This window comes from Tupaia chinensis, unplaced genomic scaffold, assembly GCF_000334495.1.
Source record: "Tupaia chinensis unplaced genomic scaffold, TupChi_1.0 Scaffold000063_1, whole genome shotgun sequence".
Taxonomy (NCBI): domain Eukaryota; kingdom Metazoa; phylum Chordata; class Mammalia; order Scandentia; family Tupaiidae; genus Tupaia; species Tupaia belangeri.
Window position 1 is genome coordinate 7,783,464 of NW_006159521.1, and position 25,400 is coordinate 7,808,863.

The 25,400-nt window shown below is 37.5% G+C and overlaps 1 protein-coding gene across 1 annotated transcript in view; it reads left to right on the top strand.

Moving 5' to 3' along the window:
• The window catches only part of ADAM10 (ADAM metallopeptidase domain 10), a 166,487-nt gene that overhangs the window by 87,725 nt on the left and 53,362 nt on the right, over positions 1-25,400 (top strand). Inside the window, exon 5 of the mRNA XM_014581853.1 lies at positions 22,783-22,883. Coding sequence (XP_014437339.1) covers positions 22,783-22,883 — 101 coding nt within the window. The remainder of the gene's footprint in view (positions 1-22,782; positions 22,884-25,400) is intronic.

A 25,400-nucleotide genomic window follows, 5' to 3' on the forward strand; every position in this document is an offset into this window, starting at 1 on the left:
CTGGTTATGATTCTGAAAGCAAGGAATCTAATGCAGAAGTCCATCGGAAGCACATCATGGGCCAGAACGTTGCGGACTACATGCGTTACCTAATGGAAGAAGATGAAGACACTTACAAGAAACAGTTCTCTCAGTACATAAAGAACAATGTAACTCCAGACATGGAGGAGATGTGTAAGAAAGCTCACACTGCTATTCGAGAGAACCCAGTCTATGAAAAGAAACCCAAGATAGAAGTTAAAAAGAAGAGGTGGAATTGTCCCAAGATGTCTCTTGCCCAGAAGAAAGATTGGGTAGCCCAAAGAAGGCAAGCTTCCTCAGAGCTCAGGAGTGGGCTGCTTAGAGCTAAACCGAACAATTTTCTATGACTTTATTCAAGAGAAAAGATAATAAATCACAAGAAAGCAACAGTTTATAAAAAAAAAAAAAAGAAAAGAAACAAATGGTAGGACAGGGGACCAATGGATGGTGTAATGGTTAACATTGCTGAACTCCCACATGTCAACTGTAGTTCAGGTCATAGACTTGGTGGCTTAGATCTCATGCCGGGGCACGTGCATGCATGCCCAAAATTCCAAGAGAAGAAAGGAGACCCAGGGAGTGATTTTGCACTTTCTGTCTCTCTGTCTGTCTCTTTCTTTGGCAAGTGCACGTGCCCTATAGCAAAAATCTCTCTTAAGAGAATAAAAGAAAAGATAGGGCAGGCATGTCACCCTTCCATAAGGGTTCAGTGGGAATTTGGCTGCCTCCCTCTTGGTACTGTTTTTGCAACTGTAAGCATAAATTTGTAAAACCTCTATGGAAAATGACACTGCTGTTCTGGAGAACTTTTGGAGTGTCTTCTGAAGCTATTCCAGAATACAGAGATGGTTTTCAGTGAAAATATTTAATAACTTCTTTAGGTACTTTGATACTCAGATGTTAACAATATGGAGTTATCACCTTAAAATTCACACTTACTCAGTTCTGTAAGTAGGTAGTATAAAGCACTGTCTCGTAGGACAGAAATGTGAACAGTTATGGCAAGGTAAGAATACCACTTAATTCTCTGCCCATTAACCACGTATACTTTAAAGAAACTGGGGAAAACACTGTCCCATGTATTACAGTAATAATCCTTATTACCATGGACAGCTTTTAGGAATAACTGACTCTATAACTGCTTAGAATCATTAGTTGTAATAGTGAGCTTTTGCATCCTTTTTTGAACTACCTAAGAGACAAATACCCAAGTAATTTTTCCATGCTGTTCTTATATAGAAATACATATCTTTTAATTGCCAGGGGGTATATATCCTTGCAAGAGAGAGACAGAAATGGAAAAAGCACTCTTCAGTGGGGTGTAGCCATGCTTCCATTGTTTCTCCTCCTTCTATCCATTCTGTCAGGATTCTGGGCACACATGCCACCTGGTGTGGTTTTCAAGCTGCTGGGGCCAGGAATTGAACTGTGGTTAGCCATGTTGGATTTGATTCCATTAACCACTAGTCCTCAGGGCCAGTCAACTTATATAGAAATATTTAATCTCTAAATTAAAACAATGATTAAATATGTAAAACTGCAGAATAATTTTTCAGTTGTATCACGGTTTATTATTTTCATTTAGAATTTATTTCCCCATGTGTGCTATGAAAGCTCAGAGAGCTTGATTTGTATATGCCGTGCCACAGTAGAGCACCCCTACTTTTAGCATATGTGTTAAGAATAGCTATTTGGGGGCTAGCAGATGGTGTAATGGTTAAGATGCTGGACTCCCACATGAGTGACCACGGTTTGAGTCCCAGACCTGGCAGCTTGAAAAGCGTGTTGGGCATATGTTTGTGTGTGCCCAAAATCCCAGGAGGAGAATAGAGAAGGGATTGCACATGGCCATACCCCCAGGGGGTGATTTCTCACTTTCCCTCTTACTGTCTGTCTCTTGTTGGTGCATTCACATGCCCTATGGTAGAAACCTTTAAAAAAAAAAAAATGAATAGCTGTATGTGTCTTTTCTTTTTCTCTTGTGCCTCAATGGAAAGATTCCCTATTTTTTGTCTTGAAAAACTGAGATTTTTAAACTTTATTTTACCATTTCAAGTTGAAGGCCCATTTGTGGAAACTTGAAGATGTTCTAAAACCCTTAAGAAATCAATTGGTTGCATATTGTGTTTTAGAAGTTATTGACATAAAAGTGTTGTATAGAAGCTTTCAAATCCTTTTATATCACTATTAGTGGAAGTGAGGGACAAAGGGAAGGGAGAAGAGAAGGAAGAAAAAATTGAATCGGGAAGAATTGATAATAGCTGGCATTGCTTTTATCTGACATTATCAGATTGACAGTGTCATTCACAGTGGCAGGTAATTCTGTAAACTCTCTTAAAAAGAGTTTCAGCTATACTTAGGTCCAGTCTGGAGCATAGAAATCTGCTTATGCGTATTTAGTTATAACAAAGTATGGGAAACAGCTGGAAAGGTTGAGGCATGGAGTGCTTTGATTGAGGAAAGCTGAAGTTCTAAGGGCCTGTGACTTCAGAATTCCCACAGTGTATACAAGTGTATTGGTTAATGTCTCCACTATATGCTTTTCTTTAACTAATTTTTTTTTTGGAAATTATTTTAATTAACTTTATTCATTTATTTTTTAGTTTGACAAGAGAGAGAGAGTGAGAGTGAGTGTGAGAGTAAGAGCGCAAAAGAGAGAAAGCCACTGGGTCTGGGACTTGAACCGCAGTTGACCATGTGGGAGTCCAGCGCTTTTAATCACCATGCCACCTTCTGGCCCCCTACTCTGTGTTTTAAGTTAAATGTTTTATTTAACATGAATCTTGAATACTGAATTTATTTAAGCACAATGACAGTATTTGAAAGAAATACAAAAATGTAGATTTAGATATTGTTGACTGTATCTTTACCTTTTTTCTGAGTTAGTCTCTAGGAAAATAAATTATTTTCTCTCACAGAAATAAAGCAGAGAAGTTGAGAAAGTCATGAGAGAAGTAGTTATTTTAAAAATAATTAATTGGAAATGTAAGGTACTAAATTAGAAACAGTTTTAAAAATCAGACAAAAAAAGACAGCATGAGGCTTAATTGTTTTTGCAGAATTTGGAGAAAATAGGCACTTCTTTTTCATATTATGCAATCAAAAACATACATACATTTATTTATTTTTTTATAATGCCAGAGGGTGCATGCACTCATCAAAGAGAGACAGAGGGAGAAAGCACCCCTTAATTGGGTGTGGTTACACTATAATCCTTTCTCTGTTTCTCCATCCCGTCAGGATTTGGGGCACATACACATACAAACTTACTGTTTTTCCCAAGCTGTTAGGATTGAATTCAAATTGTGGTCAGCTATGTGGGATATAACTCCTGTTTTAACCATTAGGCTATTGGGCTGGCTCAAAACTTTATTTCATTTACTATAAATAAGACTCAAGTTGAAAAAAATGTTCTTACTTTATTTTATATTGTGGGAGGGCACATTTTCTTGTATATGCACGTCACGTGTGCAGGAGAGATGGCACCCGCCCCTCCTGTTCAATAGGGCATGGTCATGTCACGGTTCTTTTTCATCCATTTCTCCTTTCTGTCTAGGTTTGGGGCATGTATGCACGTATTCCTGGAGTAGTTTTTAAGCCACTGGGGCAGAGATTTGAACTGTGGTCTGCCATATGGGATACAGCTCCATTAGTCACTATGTTAAACAACTGTCTGGAGGAAATTTGAGAGCAAGGCCTTTTCTGATAACAAGAAAGCTTCGAAAAGTTCATGTAAAATATGTATTATGAAAAAGCTATGCATTCATTTCAAAATTTTTTGCACCAAAATGAACTTATACTTTAATTACATTTTTCTTTTTGAGATCCTTTTCTATATATACATGTATATGTATATATTCATATGTTTTTCTCTCAAAATATACATGTAAAGTAAAATATTTTAGCTGTAATAAAATATAATGAATTATTACAGAAATATAAAATGCTTTAAAAACAACAAAGCTTGGTGTTATAAAACAACTTTAAACATCATCCTAGAAAGTAAAGTTATATTTGGAATTTTTGTTCTTTTATTAACTGTTTCCCTTGTGATTCTGTTTTACAGTGTTCAAAATGTTTTACAAATGATAAGAAATTTAATTGTACAATCTGGATATTGAATTAATGGTACAATTTAAAAAATAATTCTCAGTATACTGTCAAGTGTTTGAGGGTTTTGAGGATGATTGGTGTGTAGGCATTTGATGTGCTAATAAGAACACATTTGAGGAACTAGCAGGTGGCATAGTGGTTAAGGGGCTGGACTCCCATATGACCGGCCCTGGTTTGAATCCTGGATCACTTGGTTTGAAACTCATGCCAGGCGTGTGTGTGTGTGTGTGTGTGTGTGTGTGTGTGTGTGCGCGCGCGCCCAGAATCCCAGGAGAAGAATGGAGAAGAGATTGTGGTGTGGACATTTCCTTCCCCCAGGGATGACTTCTTGCTTTCTGTTTCTCCAGAAGTGCACGTATAGCAAATATTACTCTCAAAAAAGAAGGAAAATTCAAAAGCTTTGAATTAAGGCTTAACAACCATGTACATTTTTAAAATGAGGACATTTTGGGTGTGGTGTGTATGTGGACATTGTTTCTTCATCAGACATAGTCAGCAGACCATTTCATAGAAAATTAAGTTGTTGGTAGTGAACCAGAAGACTGATGTAGTGCTGAACTTAATAGAATTCTGTAAGTTTAATATTGTAAAAGGCACTAGAATTCAACATATTAAGTTTAATGATGGAAACTGAAGCTTAATGTCTTAACTTGTGCATCATATTGTCATGTCAAGGACCTATTTTTTCTTGACTTCTATTTCTGTGCTTATTTTTTCTGTTATAATCTAAGGAAAAAACAGTCTAGAGGTTGCTGAAAGTTAAAGGACTTAATGACAGTAAAGAGAATTATAATGAAAATTTTAGAAAGGGTGGGTTAGAAGAAAGCTAATATTTCTTTAGTTTCTGATATCATTGATTTTATAGAAGGGTACTCATTTTACTGTAAACTTTTGAGGATATATCTTTTACATCATTTACTTTTGTATTTGATATATAATAGTTTCATTCCATTATTGGTTTGGTAAATGAATTGTTTCAATTAAAAATAACATTGACAGGGCTGGTCTCTTAGACTACTGGTTAAGGGAGCTGGATCTCACATAACTGATTGTGCAGTCCCAAAGCTCAGTCCTTGTGAACAGAAAACGCACTGGGTGCATGTGTGTGTGTGTGTGTGTGTGTGTGTGTGTGTGTGTGTGTCCCAGATTCAAACAGGATGAGGAAATGGAGGAGAAGGGATTTTTGGAGTGACCATGCCCACTAGGAAGAACTTGCTCCCTCTCCTTCTCTCGGTTTTTCTCTGGCAAATGCATGTGCCATCTGGCAAATAAAAAGAAAGTCATATTGACATACTATTAGGAAATTTATGTGCATACAGGCCTTAATTGTGAATGGATCCTGTGTTATCTGTCAATCTGTAAAGTAGTCAATGATTTAGAACATACTTCCCTGTAGAAACAAGGGAAATTGTAGACAGTACTTAGTTATTGCAGGTGGAATGAAGGCTAACACAGGTTATTGGAGCCACAGTTTATAGGTCTTTGGTTAAAGAATGACCTCACAAAAGAGAATTAGGAACCAGCTACTGGCTGAAAAATCGAATTTACAGAGTATTTATTGGTTTATGAATATACAGGAATGATTGACTTTTTTTTTAAAAACGTCATGAGGGCATTCTCCTTCAGTGATAGAGTATCAGAATAACAAATACTATAACAAAAATGTCATAAAAATACTGAGGATAATACACACTGAGGTTTAGAAAGATGAAGATTTCCTAAGGGAGGTGACTTTGACTTGAAACTTGAAGATAAGAGTAGACTTTTGATTGCTAGAGAAAAGAATCTGATAACAGAAGAGTAGCTACTCTGGTTTCAACAATATTTCTTTTTAGCTGCCACAGCTTAGGATCTTAAGAAAAAGGAAGAAAGACGGACTTCTTCTTTGGCACAGAGACACCCATTTATTGCTCTTGTGTAGATGGATAGTACCAAATTGAGTAAATGAAGAGTCATGTTGAATCAGTGTGTTACAAGTTTTGGGTTTTACTATTATTAATTATAAGGTTTATTACTGGTTAATTAGCATTATTTGAGTACCTAATCTGTAGAAGACACTTTAAGATACTATAGATACAGTGATGAACAGGTCAAAAGTTCTGTCCTTATTTAGCACATTTGAGTTAGTATAATAATTCTATTTGTAATTGTTTTATTTATCTACTTATTTATTTACTATTTGCCAGAGGGTGTGTGTGCACTCACTGAAGAGAGAGAGAAGTGAGAAAGTACACTCTTAGGGCATGGTCGTGCTGCAACCCTCCATTTCTCCTTCCGTTTGGGATTTCGAGCATGCACACACATGCGCCTCGCACGCTTTCCAGGTCACTGGGCCCGGACTCTGTCCCTGCGGTTAGCCATGTGGGACTTGGTTGCCTGAACTGCCAGGCCATGAGCTGACCCAATTCTGTTTGTAACTGATCAGAATAATAAAGCAAACTTTTTCCTGTTGACCTGACTCTCATGATCCCCTTGGCTGCCATCATTAGTCCTTTTTCCTAAAACCATGGGTGGGGATTGACATTACTGTGAATTTAAAAAACTGAATCTGTAAAGAACAGAAGCACTTTATTTGGAGTCTTGGGGTTTACAACATGGGAATTGAAGATTTGGGTATAACCAGAAAGTGTTCCAGAAGATTGAACAGAAGTGTGTTTATGGACAGAGACGGGCTAAGGAAAAGTCTAAAGTATAAAAAAACGGATTGTTCATTTTAAAGTTACTTGTAGGATTTATGACAGAGGTGTCTTTCCTATTACTCTGACTCAGGGAGACTAGAATCCCTTGCTTTTTCTTTTTCTTTTTTCTTTTCAAATTGGTCTGTTTGGGGACATACCTGCTTCCTTAAAGTGTCTGTCCGATGATGTGGCATTTAGCACGAATGATGCTGTGTTGGTCTGGTTTGCTGGTGCCTAATGCATGAACTTAGTCTGAAACAGTGTTCTCCCATCATTTTTTAAAAAAATTTTATATTTATTAATTTATGGTCTGGTTTGCTGGTGCCTAATGCATGAACTTAGTCTGAAACAGTGGCCTCCCATCATTTTTTAAAAAAATTTTATATTTATTAATTTATATTCATTCACAGTACATCATTACAGTATACAAAATGAGATTTCCCATCCAGAGTACAATGTTTATTGGCTCAGTCAAGAATATTACTATATGTATTATCATTAATAAATAATTTTCTATTTATTTTTTCTTATATATTTTGTTTTTTTACCCCCTTGATTATCTCTCACTCTCTGCCATTTCCCACCCTCCTCCCACAATGTCTGCTATCTACAGTTGCTTTCCATGCCTTTATTTATTTTTCACATTTTATTGTTTCGCTAAAGACCTTAATTAATCTAAGTGTTTTCAGTAGCAAATGCAGCTGGTATATACATATCTACCAACACATGTCTGACTTTAGGCATAAACCTTAGTGAGTAGAACGACAGAAAACACACTGGGTGTGTGTGTGTGTGTGTGTGTGTGTGTGTGTGTGTGTGTGTGTGTCCCAGATTCAAACAGGATGAGGAAATGGAGGAGAAGGGATTTTTGGAGTGACCATGCCCACTAGGAAGAACTTGCTCCCTCTCCTTCTCTCGGTTTTTCTCTGGCAAATGCATGTGCCATCTGGCAAATAAAAAGAAAGTCATATTGACATACTATTAGGAAATTTATGTGCATACAGGCCTTAATTGTGAATGGATCCTGTGTTATCTGTCAATCTGTAAAGTAGTCAATGATTTAGAACATACTTCCCTGTAGAAACAAGGGAAATTGTAGACAGTACTTAGTTATTGCAGGTGGAATGAAGGCTAACACAGGTTATTGGAGCCACAGTTTATAGGTCTTTGGTTAAAGAATGACCTCACAAAAGAGAATTAGGAACCAGCTACTGGCTGAAAAATCGAATTTACAGAGTATTTATTGGTTTATGAATATACAGGAATGATTGACTTTTTTTTTAAAAACGTCATGAGGGCATTCTCCTTCAGTGATAGAGTATCAGAATAACAAATACTATAACAAAAATGTCATAAAAATACTGAGGATAATACACACTGAGGTTTAGAAAGATGAAGATTTCCTAAGGGAGGTGACTTTGACTTGAAACTTGAAGATAAGAGTAGACTTTTGATTGCTAGAGAAAAGAATCTGATAACAGAAGAGTAGCTACTCTGGTTTCAACAATATTTCTTTTTAGCTGCCACAGCTTAGGATCTTAAGAAAAAGGAAGAAAGACGGACTTCTTCTTTGGCACAGAGACACCCATTTATTGCTCTTGTGTAGATGGATAGTACCAAATTGAGTAAATGAAGAGTCATGTTGAATCAGTGTGTTACAAGTTTTGGGTTTTACTATTATTAATTATAAGGTTTATTACTGGTTAATTAGCATTATTTGAGTACCTAATCTGTAGAAGACACTTTAAGATACTATAGATACAGTGATGAACAGGTCAAAAGTTCTGTCCTTATTTAGCACATTTGAGTTAGTATAATAATTCTATTTGTAATTGTTTTATTTATCTACTTATTTATTTACTATTTGCCAGAGGGTGTGTGTGCACTCACTGAAGAGAGAGAGAAGTGAGAAAGTACACTCTTAGGGCATGGTCGTGCTGCAACCCTCCATTTCTCCTTCCGTTTGGGATTTCGAGCATGCACACACATGCGCCTCGCACGCTTTCCAGGTCACTGGGCCCGGACTCTGTCCCTGCGGTTAGCCATGTGGGACTTGGTTGCCTGAACTGCCAGGCCATGAGCTGACCCAATTCTGTTTGTAACTGATCAGAATAATAAAGCAAACTTTTTCCTGTTGACCTGACTCTCATGATCCCCTTGGCTGCCATCATTAGTCCTTTTTCCTAAAACCATGGGTGGGGATTGACATTACTGTGAATTTAAAAAACTGAATCTGTAAAGAACAGAAGCACTTTATTTGGAGTCTTGGGGTTTACAACATGGGAATTGAAGATTTGGGTATAACCAGAAAGTGTTCCAGAAGATTGAACAGAAGTGTGTTTATGGACAGAGACGGGCTAAGGAAAAGTCTAAAGTATAAAAAAACGGATTGTTCATTTTAAAGTTACTTGTAGGATTTATGACAGAGGTGTCTTTCCTATTACTCTGACTCAGGGAGACTAGAATCCCTTGCTTTTTCTTTTTCTTTTTTCTTTTCAAATTGGTCTGTTTGGGGACATACCTGCTTCCTTAAAGTGTCTGTCCGATGATGTGGCATTTAGCACGAATGATGCTGTGTTGGTCTGGTTTGCTGGTGCCTAATGCATGAACTTAGTCTGAAACAGTGGCCTCCCATCATTTTTTAAAAAAATTTTATATTTATTAATTTATATTCATTCACAGTACATCATTACAGTATACAAAATGAGATTTCCCATCCAGAGTACAATGTTTATTGGCTCAGTCAAGAATATTACTATATGTATTATCATTAATAAATAATTTTCTATTTATTTTTTCTTATATATTTTGTTTTTTTACCCCCTTGATTATCTCTCACTCTCTGCCATTTCCCACCCTCCTCCCACAATGTCTGCTATCTACAGTTGCTTTCCATGCCTTTATTTATTTTTCACATTTTATTGTTTCGCTAAAGACCTTAATTAATCTAAGTGTTTTCAGTAGCAAATGCAGCTGGTATATACATATCTACCAACACATGTCTGACTTTAGGCATAAACCTTAGTGAGTAGAACATACTATAAAGTAGCACCTAGCTGGAGCTATATTGCTTACTGCAGTTATTAAATAGGTCTTTTTTAATGGATTTTTTTAATTTCAAGAAAAACATTTTTAGTTTTATTAGATTAAAATCAAAATATGTTAAGAAAAATTTGCTTAACTAAAACTTAAAGCTGGGAAAAAGATTAGGATTCAGCTCAAACAGTAAGTAGATGAGCCTATCAGCAGTTCAAAAGAAGAAAAAAATTCTTAAATCTGGAAAACAAAGTATAGAAGAAAATCAGTAATGTTTTAGTCAAAAGTCAAAGTTCTATTTTACCAGTTCAGTCTCCTGTAATGAATCTCTCTTCTGTTGAATTTGCAGTTATTGTAGTCCATTCTCTCCATTTAAGTTGTGGAAGTTAATATTTAACTCTGGACTTGTTCCTACCATTAGGTGGGCTATTTTCTTGGTTGTTTTTCATACTCTTATTTCTGTGTGTCCAACTTTAGTTTTCCTGGTAGAGAACTCCCTTCAGCACTTCTTGGAGAGCTGGTCTGGTGTTGGTAAATTCTTTCAGGTTTTGTTTATCTGAGAATGTTTTTATCTTTTCTTCCCCTATGAAGGATAATCTTACTGGATATAGTTTTCTTGGTTGTAATTGTTTTTCATTTAACATTTTAAGTATATTTTCCCATTCTTTCCTTGCTTGCATTGTTTCCAATGAGAGGTCCGGCGTTAGTCTGATGGGATAAACTTCGGAAGTAACTACGTTTCTCTGTTGCGAATTTTAGTACCTTGTCTCTGTCTGTGCTTTTGGTCTATCTGGCTATGATGTGCCTTGGAGATCTTCATGGGTTGGTTTTATGTCAGGTCCTTTGTATTTCTTGGGTCTGGATATTTGAGTGCCTCTCTAGGTTTGAAAAGTTTCCCTCCAGGATTTCATGGAATAGATTATCAATGCCCTAATTAGTTTCTTCACTTTCTGAGATACCGATTATCCAGATGTTTGGGCATTTAATGGTATCTAGTATTACTTGTATATTATTCTCATTTTGGGGTGTTATTTTCTCAGTCTTTTTGGTGAATTTTTCTAGATCAGAGGTTCTATCTTCTATACAAGATTTGGTCTTCTGCATGATCTACTCTCCTTTTAATACTTTCAAGGGAGGTTATGATTTTTAAGGGAGGTTTCTGGTCATCTGATGGATTATATGTTTTTTCCTGGTTTTTGAAGTTAAATCTGAGTACTCAGAGGCATGCAGGAAGGGGTGATCTGTAATTTCTAAGCAGTACTGTTTTTCTCTCTTTGTGCAGCAGATTCCATGGACATTGAGGATTTCTCTGACCCTGGCTAGATCTGGGGGGCAGGAGGGTGAAGTCTAGGCAGAAAGTCTTCAATTGTTCCAATTCCTGAAAGAGGCCGCTCAGAACTTCCTCCTGTGATTTTTATCTAAACATTCCTGATCTAGCTTCCCACCTCTGTTTCCTTGAGAGATCAGTGTTGGGAGACTATCTTCAGCTTCCTCCCCATCCCAGGGACATTCACATAGCTCTGTCCATGATTCTCCACCATCCCTAAACAGAAACTAGAGTTGGGGATGTAGAAGGGGTCCTGGGCAAGAATAAAGGGACTCATATCCACTGGAATTAAAAGTGGGAGAACAGTTGGAGTCCTTCCCTCCCTCCCAGCTCTTCATCTTTCAGAGAGAGAGGGAGAGACTGCCCTTAATTCTTTGAGTGAATCTTTGTTGATTTGGGCAACTTTGAAAATAAATGAAATTTTCATGGGCAAGTCTCCTTTCCATGATATTTTTCAGATATTAATGAAAAAACTTTTTAAAATGTATTATCTGTCTGTGGATTCACTATATCAAATTTAGTTAACATAATGAAAGTTGGACTGTTTGATTGGATTTCATGATTCCTAGCATTGTTGGGAAGGATTACAACCAGTTTGGACCATTGGAGAGTCATCTCATAGCCTAAGTCCTTGACCTTGCAGACACATTCTTAATGGGCTAGTCACACAGAAGAAGGGTTCCCCTGCTGGGAGCAGTGAGGATTTAAGAAGTGGATGTTTTATGGGTGGCTCTTTTGGCAGGGAATCTTATCTGTAAATATTCCCCTTCAGTGGAGTGGATGATTGAGAGTTAACTAGAGTCATTTCCTGCTTGAGGTTCTGTCACAATATGTGTATTATTTATTTATATTTGTGTCTCCTACCGCAGAACAAAAACAAGTGGTTGGCATGCAGAGGAACTGGAAGAAAGGCAATAGATCTAAAGCGATCTTTGTTTTAAATAGGCTGAATATTCTATACTCATGACTCATTCTTTGTGAAAGAATATGCTGTTTGGCCTTTTCAGGGGAACTACAGTGCATCCTATGATTTAGCATCTCAATGAGGGCTTATTCATTAGTTGAACAAAGGCTTTTTCTAGAAATGAGAATTATATTGTCAGTAATTTTAGAGAGAAAATGTCATTGTCCATTTTTATAGTAAATGGTAAGCAGGGAAAATAGGCTCTTTTGAACTTTTAAAAGTATATGGTAAAATCTTTATACCTGACCTCCTTTTTTTCCTGTAGGGAGAGATTTATAGAACAAAATTTGAAGTACATATAAATACTGTTTTGTTGCTTTGAAATATTTCCCCTTCTACATGTCAAGCTTTTAAAAAGAATTTACATCTGTAGTTTGTGGCTATAAAATACATTACAAATAAATAGAGCACTTAATTTCTTCTTTTTAAACATTCTAATTCTTGATGTTTCTAATGTTTTAAATTACAGTGTACTAAATGAATATTAGTTTTATTATTTTTCATTCACCTGTATATGAATAAACATTAATAGATTTTTAATATTTTCACAAAAGATTTTAAAGGTTACAGAACAAGATAACTTTGCGTAGTTAAAGTTGTGTGGTCAGTTTCAAGTCCCTTACTACAGTGCAAAGCAAGGACTGCTTGGTGTTAACCGATAAGGTGCAAATGCCAGGAGTCATTGAGGATCTGCTCAAGGTTACAGATCATGTCTTTTGAGTGAGAGTTACCGTAGTTGCTAGTTATTCTCTAGGCTTGTTCTTTGGAGGAGTGTAGGTAAGAGTTGGACTTAAACAACATTTGGTTGAGAGTCATGGAGGGTGGGATGAGGGACAAGGAAATTGAAGGTGAATGCAGTGGAGTAATTATAATAATAATAATAATCGATGATGGGATTTAAACTACTGGCTTCTTAAGTCCTGTGGATAGCAGCCTGTAGGCAATGTGGTATGTGCTTCTCTGAAAATTGGCATTTGTTTGGCTTTTTATGTGGAGGAAATCTACTCTGAGACTTATATGAATTTTTGTGTTGAACAGAAAAGGATGGTGATAAAGAAAAAGTTACTAAGAAAAAAGGAAGATACTGGTTTTATAAAGCTAGAACAAAATAAGGATGAGACCCTGGGGCTAACTAGCTGCTTGCCTAGATGGATTGTGTCCTCTCTGCTACCCTGAAAAGCTAGGCTTTTTATACTAGTAGGACGGCTAGATAAGAGTTTGCATTGGACAAACTTAATAGAGGAGGGTCTTACAGAGAAGGGAAAAGGGACAAGATGGGGTAAAAAGGTCCCTTAGTAGAAGCTGGCTGAAGCATCTTGGCAGTGATGGTAACCTGTTCAGCAGAAGCGTGATTAGCTGGATTGAGATTGCAAACCTGAAATTATCTTGAGAAATACTGTCTTGTAAAAGTCAGCCATGTACTCAAAAGGTAGTGACCACAACCATAAGCAGGCGGTGGTCAACCACCCTCTCTTCCTCTTAGTACTGTCATAGTATATAAATATATTATTATTATTTAAAGAATTATCTTATTTAAAGTTATTTATTTATTTATTTAAATTTGACCAGAGAAAGAGAGAGAGAGAGAGAAAGTAAGTTGCCAGGACTGGGACTCAACTGCAGTTGCCCATGTGGGAGTCCAGTGCCCTTAACTACCATATCACCTGCAGGCACCTATAAATATATTATTAATAACTTACACGGTTTGTCAAGTACATGAGATTCCCTTTATACAGTATTTGATTAATTACCTCAGTCCTTTTTTTTTTTTCCTTTTTTTGAGATTTTTTTCTATAGGGCACGTGCTCTCCCTGGAGACACAGAGAAGGAAAGGGAGAAATCACGCTTGGCGGGGAGGCCATACCATGGTCCCTTCTCTTCCATTTTCCTCTTGAAATTTTAGGCACACACGCACATGCGCCTGGCATGAGTTTCAAGCTGCCAGATCCAGGACTCACACTGTGGTTGACCATGTGGGAGTTCAGGGCCACCAACACTACACTACCTGCTGGTCCCTAATTACCTCAGTCTTTATATTCAAATACCTAGCATCAGCGCCAGTGTATTGATGACAACACAGTGTCCATGTGTTTAGTAGTTTGAGTATCTAGGAAGTTTTCGTATTTTATTGAATGCTATATGTAGAGATTGCTAGTTAGATATAAATTAAACATGTATATTCTTCTTTGGCTTCTCTTACCTTATTATATTAAGGAAAGTGATGTTACAAGTGTTTAAGATAGGGACATTTTTGTCCTGAATTTACTAAGATATTCAGTTAAGTTCTGTGCAAATGAAATGTTCTGAGTGTTTGAAAACTGTAAAATTCTCTTTTTCAGAAATGTTTTGTAGTAGCTCTTTTGGGCCTTTGTAGGGGCAGATAGAAAATATGTTTTATAGAGTGCTTTGAATGACAGTGAATTCTAATTTCTGTCATTATCAGGTACTATACACACACACATATACTTTTTTTTTTTTTTTTGAGAGAGATTTTTGCTATAGGGTGCATGCGCTTGCCGGAGAGATAGAGAGAGATAGAAAGTGAGAAATTACCCCCCCCCACCCCCCAGTGGGGATGGCCACACCACATTCCCTTTTCCTGCAGTCTCCTCTTGGGATTTTGGGCATGCACGCACATGTGCCCAGCATGAGTTTCAAGCCACCTGGTCTGGGACTCGAACCATAGTCGAGTATGAGTCCAGCAATGTAACTATTATGTCATCTGCTGGCCCCAGGTACCTATATATGTTATTTTTCAGTTTTAAATAAAATCAGGTATATCAACGGACTTAGAGCTATAAATATATAGTTGAACTGCATTTTATATTGGAAGCAAAAAGTGCTTTAACATATTTATTGTGTGGTAGACCGTAACCAGACTGCTGATAGCTTCATAGCTTATTGCTTTCTAAAACCGAAAATGTTACATTGAGTAGGTCCTCTTTTGAAAAACTATGAAAAATAATCACACTTGTTTCTCTAAACTTGCAAAATATTAAATTTAAGTTGTTGTGAAGTCTATAAGCTTCTGCTTCAGGAATTGTTACTCACTTAAGATGAAGACTGATAATGCTTTGATTATCAGTCTTCACCTTAAGGGAGTAACTGGTTTTTTGGCAAAAGTTGTCTTTGAAGGGGTGAAAACTAGTTACAAATGAAAACATTCAGAAAATAAAATAATAAATACTAATACTGCTAAAGTATTTCTGGTATGCCAAGCCAGAATTATTTTGATACTGCCTGTGATGGGAAAAATTTGTCAAATGCCAGTGGAGATCAGATGTAAAATGAGTTCTTTTATGCTCTTTGAACAAAGTTTTTACCATGAATTAAGGTGATGTTAACTGTAATGTCACCAGCCCCCAAATTCACTAGTAAAATATAGTAAAAACTCATTTCAGACTATATAAAAAAATCTAATGTGGTATTCCTCAACAGGCAGCTTTTCTTCAAGAAGCTATTCAGAAATCTAAGACTTTGTTTGTTTGTTTGTTTATTTATTATAGGAGAGGTTTTTGTTATATGGCGTGTGTGCTCGCCAGAAAGACAGAGAGAGGGAACCAGCAGTTAGCGTAATGGCTATGTCGCTGGACTCCCACGTAGTCAGCTGCGGTTCGCGTCCTGGACCCGGTGGCTTAAAACTCACGCCAGGCACGTGTGCGTGTGTGCCCAAGATCCTGAGAGGAGAATGGAGGAGAAGGTATTGCGGCGTGACTATCCCCCCTGGGGGGTGATTTCTCGCTTTCTGTCTCTATGTCTCTCTCTGTCTGGCGAGCGCACGTGCCCTATCGCGAAAACCTCTCCAAAAAAAGAAAGAAAGGAGAGACAGAGAAACAGAAAGTGAGAAATCACCTTCTGGGGGGATGGCCACACCACAATCTCTTCTTCTCTAGTCTCCTCTCGGGATCTTAGGCATACATGCACACACGCCTGGCGTGAGTTTAAGCCACTAGGTTTGGGACTTGAACCGCGGTCGGCTATGTGGGAGTCCAGCAACATAGCCATTATGCCAACTGCTGGTCCCTCTGAGACTTTTTTAAAAAATTACATAATATATGGGATTGTGAGAGGGCTTATTTGCCTGCCAGAGAGAGAGAAAGAAACAGGGTGAGGGGTAGCAATAAGCACACCCCAGTGAGGCCTGGTCTTGCCACAATCTCTTTTTTTCACTTCCTCTTCCTTTCAGGGTTTTAGACACACATACATGTGGCTGTCATGTTGTTCAGGCTGCCTCAGCCAGGGTTTGAATTGTAGTCAGCCATGTGGGATCCTGTTCCCTTAACCACTAGGCTGCAGGACTTGCCCAGGCTCCTTTATTTTGTGCCTATGTACTATTAAGCAGTTCCTAGGTTGTCTTCTACCAGTCATTTTAGGGGAAAAGGCGGTGGAGGATCTCTTCTGCCCACATTTCCTCAGCTAGAACTTGGTCGTACGTCTTACCTAACTTGAAAGGGAGGCTGGGAAATTCAGTATAGGTTTGTGTCAAGGATAATGAGGAACCTGTTTTGTCTCTAAAAGTCAAAGAGTGTCAAATGAATTGTATTTTTTTTCCAAATTTTCAAAAATTAAAAAAAAATTATTGATTGATTAAGTGATTGATACACTGGTGTGAGGGACCTTTGAGAAGGTTATATATTGGTAAACTTATTATTCTGACTCACCTCCACTCTAGCATACAGCTTTTAAAAAATATTTATGTGGGACCAGCAGTTGGTCTGGTGGTTGGGGCACTCCCAGACCTGGAGGCTCTCTTTCTCACTTTCCCTTTCTCTCTTTCTGGTCAAATTGAGATTAATAATAATAAAATTAAATTAATTAAAAAAACATTTTATTACCTTTATTTTTTAATTTGACGAGAGAGAGAGAGAGAGAGAGAAAGGAGGAAAGTGAGAAAGCAAGCTGCCAGGTCCGAGACACAAACCGTGGTCAGCTATGTGGGAGTCCAGCACCCTTAACCACCATGCCACCTACTGGCCCTAAATTAATTATTTAAAAATGTTCATGCATTTTATTCATAATAGTGAGTGCATGAGCTTGCATGCAAAAGAAATAGAGAGAGACGAGCAGGCACCCTCAATGGGATCTCGTCATGCTGTGATTCCTTTCCCCTAGCACTCTAGCTTGGACTTGGACACCCTGGTGTGTTACCAGATCGACTCAGAATCCAGACTTACAGTTGGCCATGGGCTTTGAGCCTGTTGCCACTCTTGTGCCACCAAGGATAGGCCTTTCTAAAAAGTGTTTGGAGATAGTGAGGCACAAAGGATGGAAAAACCAGGTATGGCAGACATTTAGGGAAAGTTTATCTGAAAACATACTATAAATAATTTAATCGCAGGGTTTTCTTTCGAAAGTTAAATATGGGGCTAGCAGGTTGACATGGTGGTTAAGGCTCTGGACTCTCACATGACTAACTATAATTTGAATCATGGACCTGGCAGCTTGAAAATAATGTCATGTGCATGTGCACCAAAAATCCCAAGAGGAGACTGGGAGAGGAGGGATTATGGCATGCCCATCTCCCCTTGAAGGGTGATTTCTCACTTTCTTTCACTGTCTCTCTCTCTCTTTTCCTGTGAGCTTACATACTTTATGGTAAGAATCTTAAAATAAATAAATAAATAAAAATGTAAGTTAAATAGCTTTTTAAAAAGATTTTATTTATTTAATTCCACTTATTACTTTTTTTAAAAGAATTATTTTATTTAACTTTATTTACTTATTTTAATTTGACCAGAGAGGGACAGAGTGGGAGAACAGGAGAGAGAGAGAGAGAGAGAGAGAGAGAAAGAGAAAGTGAATAAGCAAGCCACTAGGTCTGGGACTCAAGCCATTTTTGGCCATGTGGGAGTCCAGCGCACTTAATCACTATGCAGCTGCCGGCCCCTATTATTATTTTTAAAAATTTGACCAGACAGAGACAGAGACAGAGACAGAGAGAGAGAAAGGGAAAATGAGAGAACAAGCTACCAGGTCTGGGACTTGAACCGTGGTTGGCATGTGGAAATCCAGTGCCTTTAACCACCGTGCCACCTGCTGGCTGGTAAATAGATTTTTTATTTGGAAGTGTGATCACTTGTGTATCTATGCTTGTTGTGACCCTTGTCTGAGAGAGAGCAGTTTTAGGTATAGAAGTTATGAAGAAGGTTTTAAAACCTTCATGGCAAGTTAGAACTGTAGTTAAAAATAGCTCTTTGGGGAGATGGGTATATAGTTTAACTTTATAAGAATTTCATGAACTATTGTTAAATATATTTTTTTTATTGAATTTAAATTAGGCTGAGGTAAATGTTAGGTCCCCATTAATATAAGTATTTTCTTCATTGTAAAAAATCTAAATTAAGGCCCTACAAACTGACTGGTAATGGAAAAATAAGAACATAAAATACTAAGTGAACCATAATTTAGTTGCTTTTAACATTGGGACAGAAATTAAAATAAATATTTGAAAGATGTAAGTAGATCTCATCCATTGTTTATGGTAAAATATTTTGTATATTAGCACTCTAAAAACTTTCTTTTTTCTTTTTTGCCTTAGGGCATGTATGCTTGGGAAAGTGAGAACTCACTACAATCCCATCTCCATTCTTCATTCCCTCTTCAGGATTTCAGACACACATGCACACACACCTGGCATGATTTTCAAGCCATTGAGTCTAGGACTTGGACCATGGTTGGCTACGTGGGAATCCATCGCCTTAATCATCTGCTAGCTCCCTATAGCTGTTTTTGCTTACCTGCTTAGTCACTGCTCAAGTCAGCAGGATTCATTTTCAGTCTCGTCATCTTGTCAGAAATAGATAAATAATTTTTGATCCATAATTTAAAGGAAAACAAATAATCATGCTACATTTTTAACTATTGGAGACTGTACTGTCCCAGTATTGGGATAAAATAGCATAAAATTATGAGTATTTAACTAGCCCATTTCAAACTGTAAACTTTGCTCTACATAATAGTAAAGTAAAATAACTAGCGAAATCCAAGGGATCAAGTCTGTTAACTGAATAAAGAACTTCATTGTGTGTGTGTGTGTGTGTGTGTGTGTGTGTGTGTGTATACTTCTCTGTGAGTATGTCTGTAAACTTTTTTCTTTGTTGATTGAAATGAGTTCTTGGCATGAAGGAATTTAATCAGTTAGTGGTCCAGACAAGTTAGGTTCCATTAAGGATAAGGACAAGACTCACTGGAACTTTTTTTTGGTTAAAATTAGAAGCAGAAGAAAGTATTGTGATAACACTTCACATTTACTAAAAGGTGGGAACTGAAACTCTTGTCATATTAAACTATAAAACTTTCCAATATTAGTGGTATATCTTATTAAATACGTGTTGGGTAGAATTGTATTTTTATTTTCCCAAAGCCTGTGAGACAATAAATATATCATTTGCTCAGGTCAACACGTAAATAGTTTTTGTTTCACTTCAAAATCTTTTTCTTAAAGAATTATTTAATGCTGGGACCAGCAGTTAGCGTAATGGCTATGTCGCTGGACTCCCATGTAGTTGACCATGGTTCGAATCCCGGACCCGGTGACTTATTATACTCACGCCAGGCGCATGTGCGTGCGTGCCCAAGATCCCAAGAGGAGACTGGAGGAGAAGGGATTGAGGCGTGGCCATCCCCTCTGGGGGTGATTTCTCGCTTTCTGTCTCTCTGTCTTTCTAGCAAGCATACATGCCCTATAGCAAAATCCTAATAGTCAAAAAAAAAATAAAAAAACAAGTAGTAGATTGGGGCCAGCAGGTGGCATGGTGATTAAGGTGCTAGACTCCCACTTGGCTGACAGTGGTTTGTGTCCTGGACCTAGCAGCTTGGCTTCTCTCTCTCTCTCTCTCTCACATACACACACACACACACACACACACACACAAGCCCTGTAGCAAGTTAAAAAATTATAATGATGATAAAATTTAATAATTTTTAGAAAAGTAGATTGTAGATATTATGAAACTTCACTGCTAAATACTTCACACAACTAAGAGTATGTATGTTTTCCTTAATAGCTATAATAACATTTCAGTCCTGCACAATTACTGTTAATTCAGTAATATAATTTAACATGTACTCTATAAAATTCTATAAAATCTTTACAGTTTCTCCAGTTGTCCTAAAAATTACCTTTTTTGCATTTGCTTATTAAGTCTTTTACGTCCTTCATTCCTATTTCTCAACTCGTTCTATTTTCAATGATTTCACGTTTTTGTCTTCTGTCTAGGTCAGTGACTTATAGAATGTTCCTCATTCTCAGTATGGATTATTTACTCACAATTAGGTACAGTTAAAATATTTGGCAGGAGTTCTGTGTTGGCAAAGCTAAGCATTGCTTGCATCACAACAGGACGCACATCACAGCTTGCCCTCCTCTTGGTACGCTGAGTTTGACCACTCGGTAAATAAAGTGGTAATCACTGCATCTCTTTGGTGGGAAGATAACTTTTCCCTTTATAATTAATAAGTAGTCCGTTTCCTCACAACTTTTACCCAATTGTTTTTGTATTCATTGATAATCCTTGCCTAAATCAATTTATACATGCAAGGTTACAAAATGGTAATTTAACATTCCATTCACATTTACTGATTGAATTGTACAGCTGTTATAATCTTGACCTCTCCTAAAGTTTAATTTAGAGCTCTTCTGTCAGTTTTGGCAGTATTGTCTATAACCCTCACCTACCAGGTTAGATTTTTATTGTAGTATTTTAATATTTCAATGAACTTCTTCGCTAGAATTCATTTTAGGTTTTACACTTACTTAAATTACCTGTAGTATTTATGTTTCTGTGTATTACATTTGTAAGCTACTTAGGGATTATTCATTGCTTCCTCACATTTCAGTGTCTTGGTCATTCATTTTTTCCAGTTCTGTTCATTGTATTTACTAGATTAAGTGATAAAATATGCTTATGAGTTTAGGAGGTCTTTAACAAGGGATAAATATGTAGAACATACAAACTTTTAAATGACTAATTTGAATTGTTATCTGAAAATAGAAGCAATTCAGTTGAAGATAGATTGATCATTGTTTAATTAGGAGGGGAAACCAGTGATAAAATAGTTATTGGTTTGTAAAGCATTTATTTGAATCATACATTGAATAAATTTAAACTCGGTCTGTGTTTATCGTACTTTGGAGCTTTTTTGAGAGGTTTTCGCTATAGGACGCGTGCGCTCGCCAGACAGACACAGAGAGAGACATAGAGACAGAAAGCGAGAAATCACCCCCCAGAGGGGATGGCCATGCCACAATCCCTTCTCCTCCATTCTCCTCTCGAGATCTTGGGCATGCACGCACACGCGCCTGGCGTGAGTTTTAAGCCACTGGGTCCAGGACATGAACCGCAGTCAACTACATGGGAGTCCAGCGACTGTTATAATCTTGACCTCTCCTAAAGTTTAATTTAGAGCTCTTCTGTCAGTTTTGGCAGTATTGTCTATAACCCTCACCTACCAGGTTAGATTTTTATTGTAGTATTTTAATATTTCAATGAACTTCTTCGCTAGAATTCATTTTAGGTTTTACACTTACTTAAATTACCTGTAGTATTTATGTTTCTGTGTATTACATTTGTAAGCTACTTAGGGATTATTCATTGCTTCCTCACATTTCAGTGTCTTGGTCATTCATTTTTTCCAGTTCTGTTCATTGTATTTACTAGATTAAGTGATAAAATATGCTTATGAGTTTAGGAGGTCTTTAACAAGGGATAAATATGTAGAACATACAAACTTTTAAATGACTAATTTGAATTGTTATCTGAAAATAGAAGCAATTCAGTTGAAGATAGATTGATCATTGTTTAATTAGGAGGGGAAACCAGTGATAAAATAGTTATTGGTTTGTAAAGCATTTATTTGAATCATACATTGAATAAATTTAAACTCGGTCTGTGTTTATCGTACTTTGGAGCTTTTTTGAGAGGTTTTCGCTATAGGACGCGTGCGCTCGCCAGACAGACACAGAGAGAGACATAGAGACAGAAAGCGAGAAATCACCCCCCAGAGGGGATGGCCATGCCACAATCCCTTCTCCTCCATTCTCCTCTCGAGATCTTGGGCATGCACGCACACGCGCCTGGCGTGAGTTTTAAGCCACTGGGTCCAGGACATGAACCGCAGTCAACTACATGGGAGTCCAGCGACATAGCTATTACGCTAACTGCTGGTTCCTGGAGCATGTTTTGAAATCACTTTTTTTGAGGCCAGTTAATATTAATGGTAGGAATTCAAGACAAATGTCCTATTATATCGGCCTAGCCATAGTTCAGATATAGAGGGCTTTGTACATTCGTGGTACAGGAAATTTCATGTGTCCGAAGGGAAAAGTCATAAATTATAAAATTAAATAAACTGCATTCCTAAAGGACTCTATATTATCTAAAGTGGGAAAGAATGGGAAAGTTAAATCTAGAATAAAGAGTTGTTATTGCCATTCTTTAGAATTTACAAATCATCCAGATGACAGAAAGCTAGAGGACAGTGATTTTTATTGAGGGAGAACTTAGGAACCTGCCAGATTTTAAAATTAGGATGCCTAACACAGTACCTTTCCATAGGTGCTCAATATCCATTTATGACTTTCATTAATTATAACTATTTATATCTAAACGTGGCAATAATGGTATTTCTTCTTTGTGTTTTAGACTATCCCCATAAATATGGTCCACAGGGGGGCTGTGCAGATCATTCAGTGTTTGAAAGAATGAAGAAGTACCAGATGACGGGTGTAGAGGAGGTCATGCAGGTAAGGATTTTAACATCAGCTTGCATTTAAGAAATGGAAATGGACCTGAGCATGCACTTCTGCATTTAAACATGTTTGGTCTATATTTTTCTGAAAGATTTTTACCTCTGTGGGGAAATATTTTATGTTATTATTATTATTATTTTTTGCCATAGGGTGTGTCCACTTGCTGAGACAGAGAGAAGGAAAGGGAGAAATCACCTTCCAGGGGGATGGCCACACCACAATCTCTTCTCCTCCATTCTCCTCTTGGGATTTTGAGCATGCGTGCACATAATGGCCAGTGTGATTTTCTAGCTGCTGGGTCTGGGACTTAAACTGGGAGTCTAGCACCTTAACTACTATGGCACCTGCTAGCCCCGAATTCTTACATTTTTAATGTTCTAAGAGGTTGGCTAACTTAATAATAGAGTGATGCAGAGATTTGGATATGAGACCATGTGACTCAGAAAACATTAGATGTCCAAAATGGACTCTGCCTTACGTGTTTGATTATAAAATTTAAAAATATCAATTAGTTAAAAAAAATGATTTTCAGATCACTGGGTCTGGAACTTGAACTGTGTGAATGGCCATATGAGATCCAGCTGCCTTAACCTCCATGCCACATGCTGGCCCTACCCGTTTCTTTAATCGGTGACGGGTTATCGTTATTTAAATTATAAGTTTGAAATGAAAAAAAATCTGGGCCATCTGATGGTATGGTGAGTAAAGTGTCTGAATCCTACGTGGGTAACTAAGTTGTTTGAGTCTCGTACCTGGTACTTGAGAAACTCATCAAGCATGTGTGTGTGCATGCCCAAAATCCCAAGAAGAGAATGGAGGAAACAGGATTGTGGCATGGCCATCTCTCCTGTGAGGTGATTTCATACTTTCTTTCTTGCTCTTTCTCTTTCTCTTACTCCTGGTGAGTGCATGTGCTCTATAGGGGAAAAAAAAGCTAGAATGAATGAACGAGGTAGAAGTACATGAAGGAAAAACTGACCAAACTAAAAGGAGAAATGGAGAATCCTACAAATTGTAGTTAGAGATCATTCTCTTTTCTGAGTCATATCAAGTCAATAGATTGCTTGAACAAGTATACAGAAAATGAGTAAGGATATAGAATACTTGAATACTGTCAGATACCTAGTTGACATGTATAGACCATTCCCCTTACTTATGGCAGAATACACATTCTTACTGCGTGCACTTGGAACCTCTTCTAAATTTACACTTTATTTGCTAAGCATATATATTTTCAGTCTTTTTTTTTTTCTGAGAGATTTTTGCTATAGGCCCACGTGTGCTCGCCAGAAAGACAGAGACAGACAGAAAGTGAGAAATCATCCCTCAGGGGAGATGGCCACGCTGCAATCCCTTCTCCTCTATTCTCCTCTCAGGATCTTGGGCACGCACGCACACTCACACGCCCAGCGTGAGTTTAAGCCACCGGGTCCGAGACTCGAATCGCGGTCGACTACATGGGAGTCCAGCGACATAGCCTTATGCTAAATGCTGGTCCCAATTTTCAGTCTTTTTAAACTTAATCATGACAAAACTGGTCATAAAAGAAGTCTTCATTAATTTTAAAAGATTAAAAGTATACAGATTAGTTCTTTAGTTTTCAAGGGAATTAAACTAGAAATTCCTAACAGAAAATCTGGAAAATTCCCAAGTATTTGGAAATTAAATCACATACCTTTGAAAAAAAAAGAAACTCATGATAGAGCACATGCATGCACATGTGACAGTGGAGAGGTGGAGGTGGAAGAGATCATGAGTACCCTCCGCAGGATCTGATCACCCCGTTGTACACCTCCTCCAGTCCTCCAGCCTTTCGGTTCTTTGGCACTCACATGTGTGCTGGTGTTCAGGCTGACGGCCATATGAGATCCAGCTGCCTTAACCTCCATGCCACATGCTGGCCCTACCCGTTTCTTTAATCGGTGACGGGTTATCGTTATTTAAATTATAAGTTTGAAATGAAAAAAAATCTGGGCCATCTGATGGTATGGTGAGTAAAGTGTCTGAATCCTACGTGGGTAACTAAGTTGTTTGAGTCTCGTACCTGGTACTTGAGAAACTCATCAAGCATGTGTGTGTGCATGCCCAAAATCCCAAGAAGAGAATGGAGGAAACAGGATTGTGGCATGGCCATCTCTCCTGTGAGGTGATTTCATACTTTCTTTCTTGCTCTTTCTCTTTCTCTTACTCCTGGTGAGTGCATGTGCTCTATAGGGGAAAAAAAAGCTAGAATGAATGAACGAGGTAGAAGTACATGAAGGAAAAACTGACCAAACTAAAAGGAGAAATGGAGAATCCTACAAATTGTAGTTAGAGATCATTCTCTTTTCTGAGTCATATCAAGTCAATAGATTGCTTGAACAAGTATACAGAAAATGAGTAAGGATATAGAATACTTGAATACTGTCAGATACCTAGTTGACATGTATAGACCATTCCCCTTACTTATGGCAGAATACACATTCTTACTGCGTGCACTTGGAACCTCTTCTAAATTTACACTTTATTTGC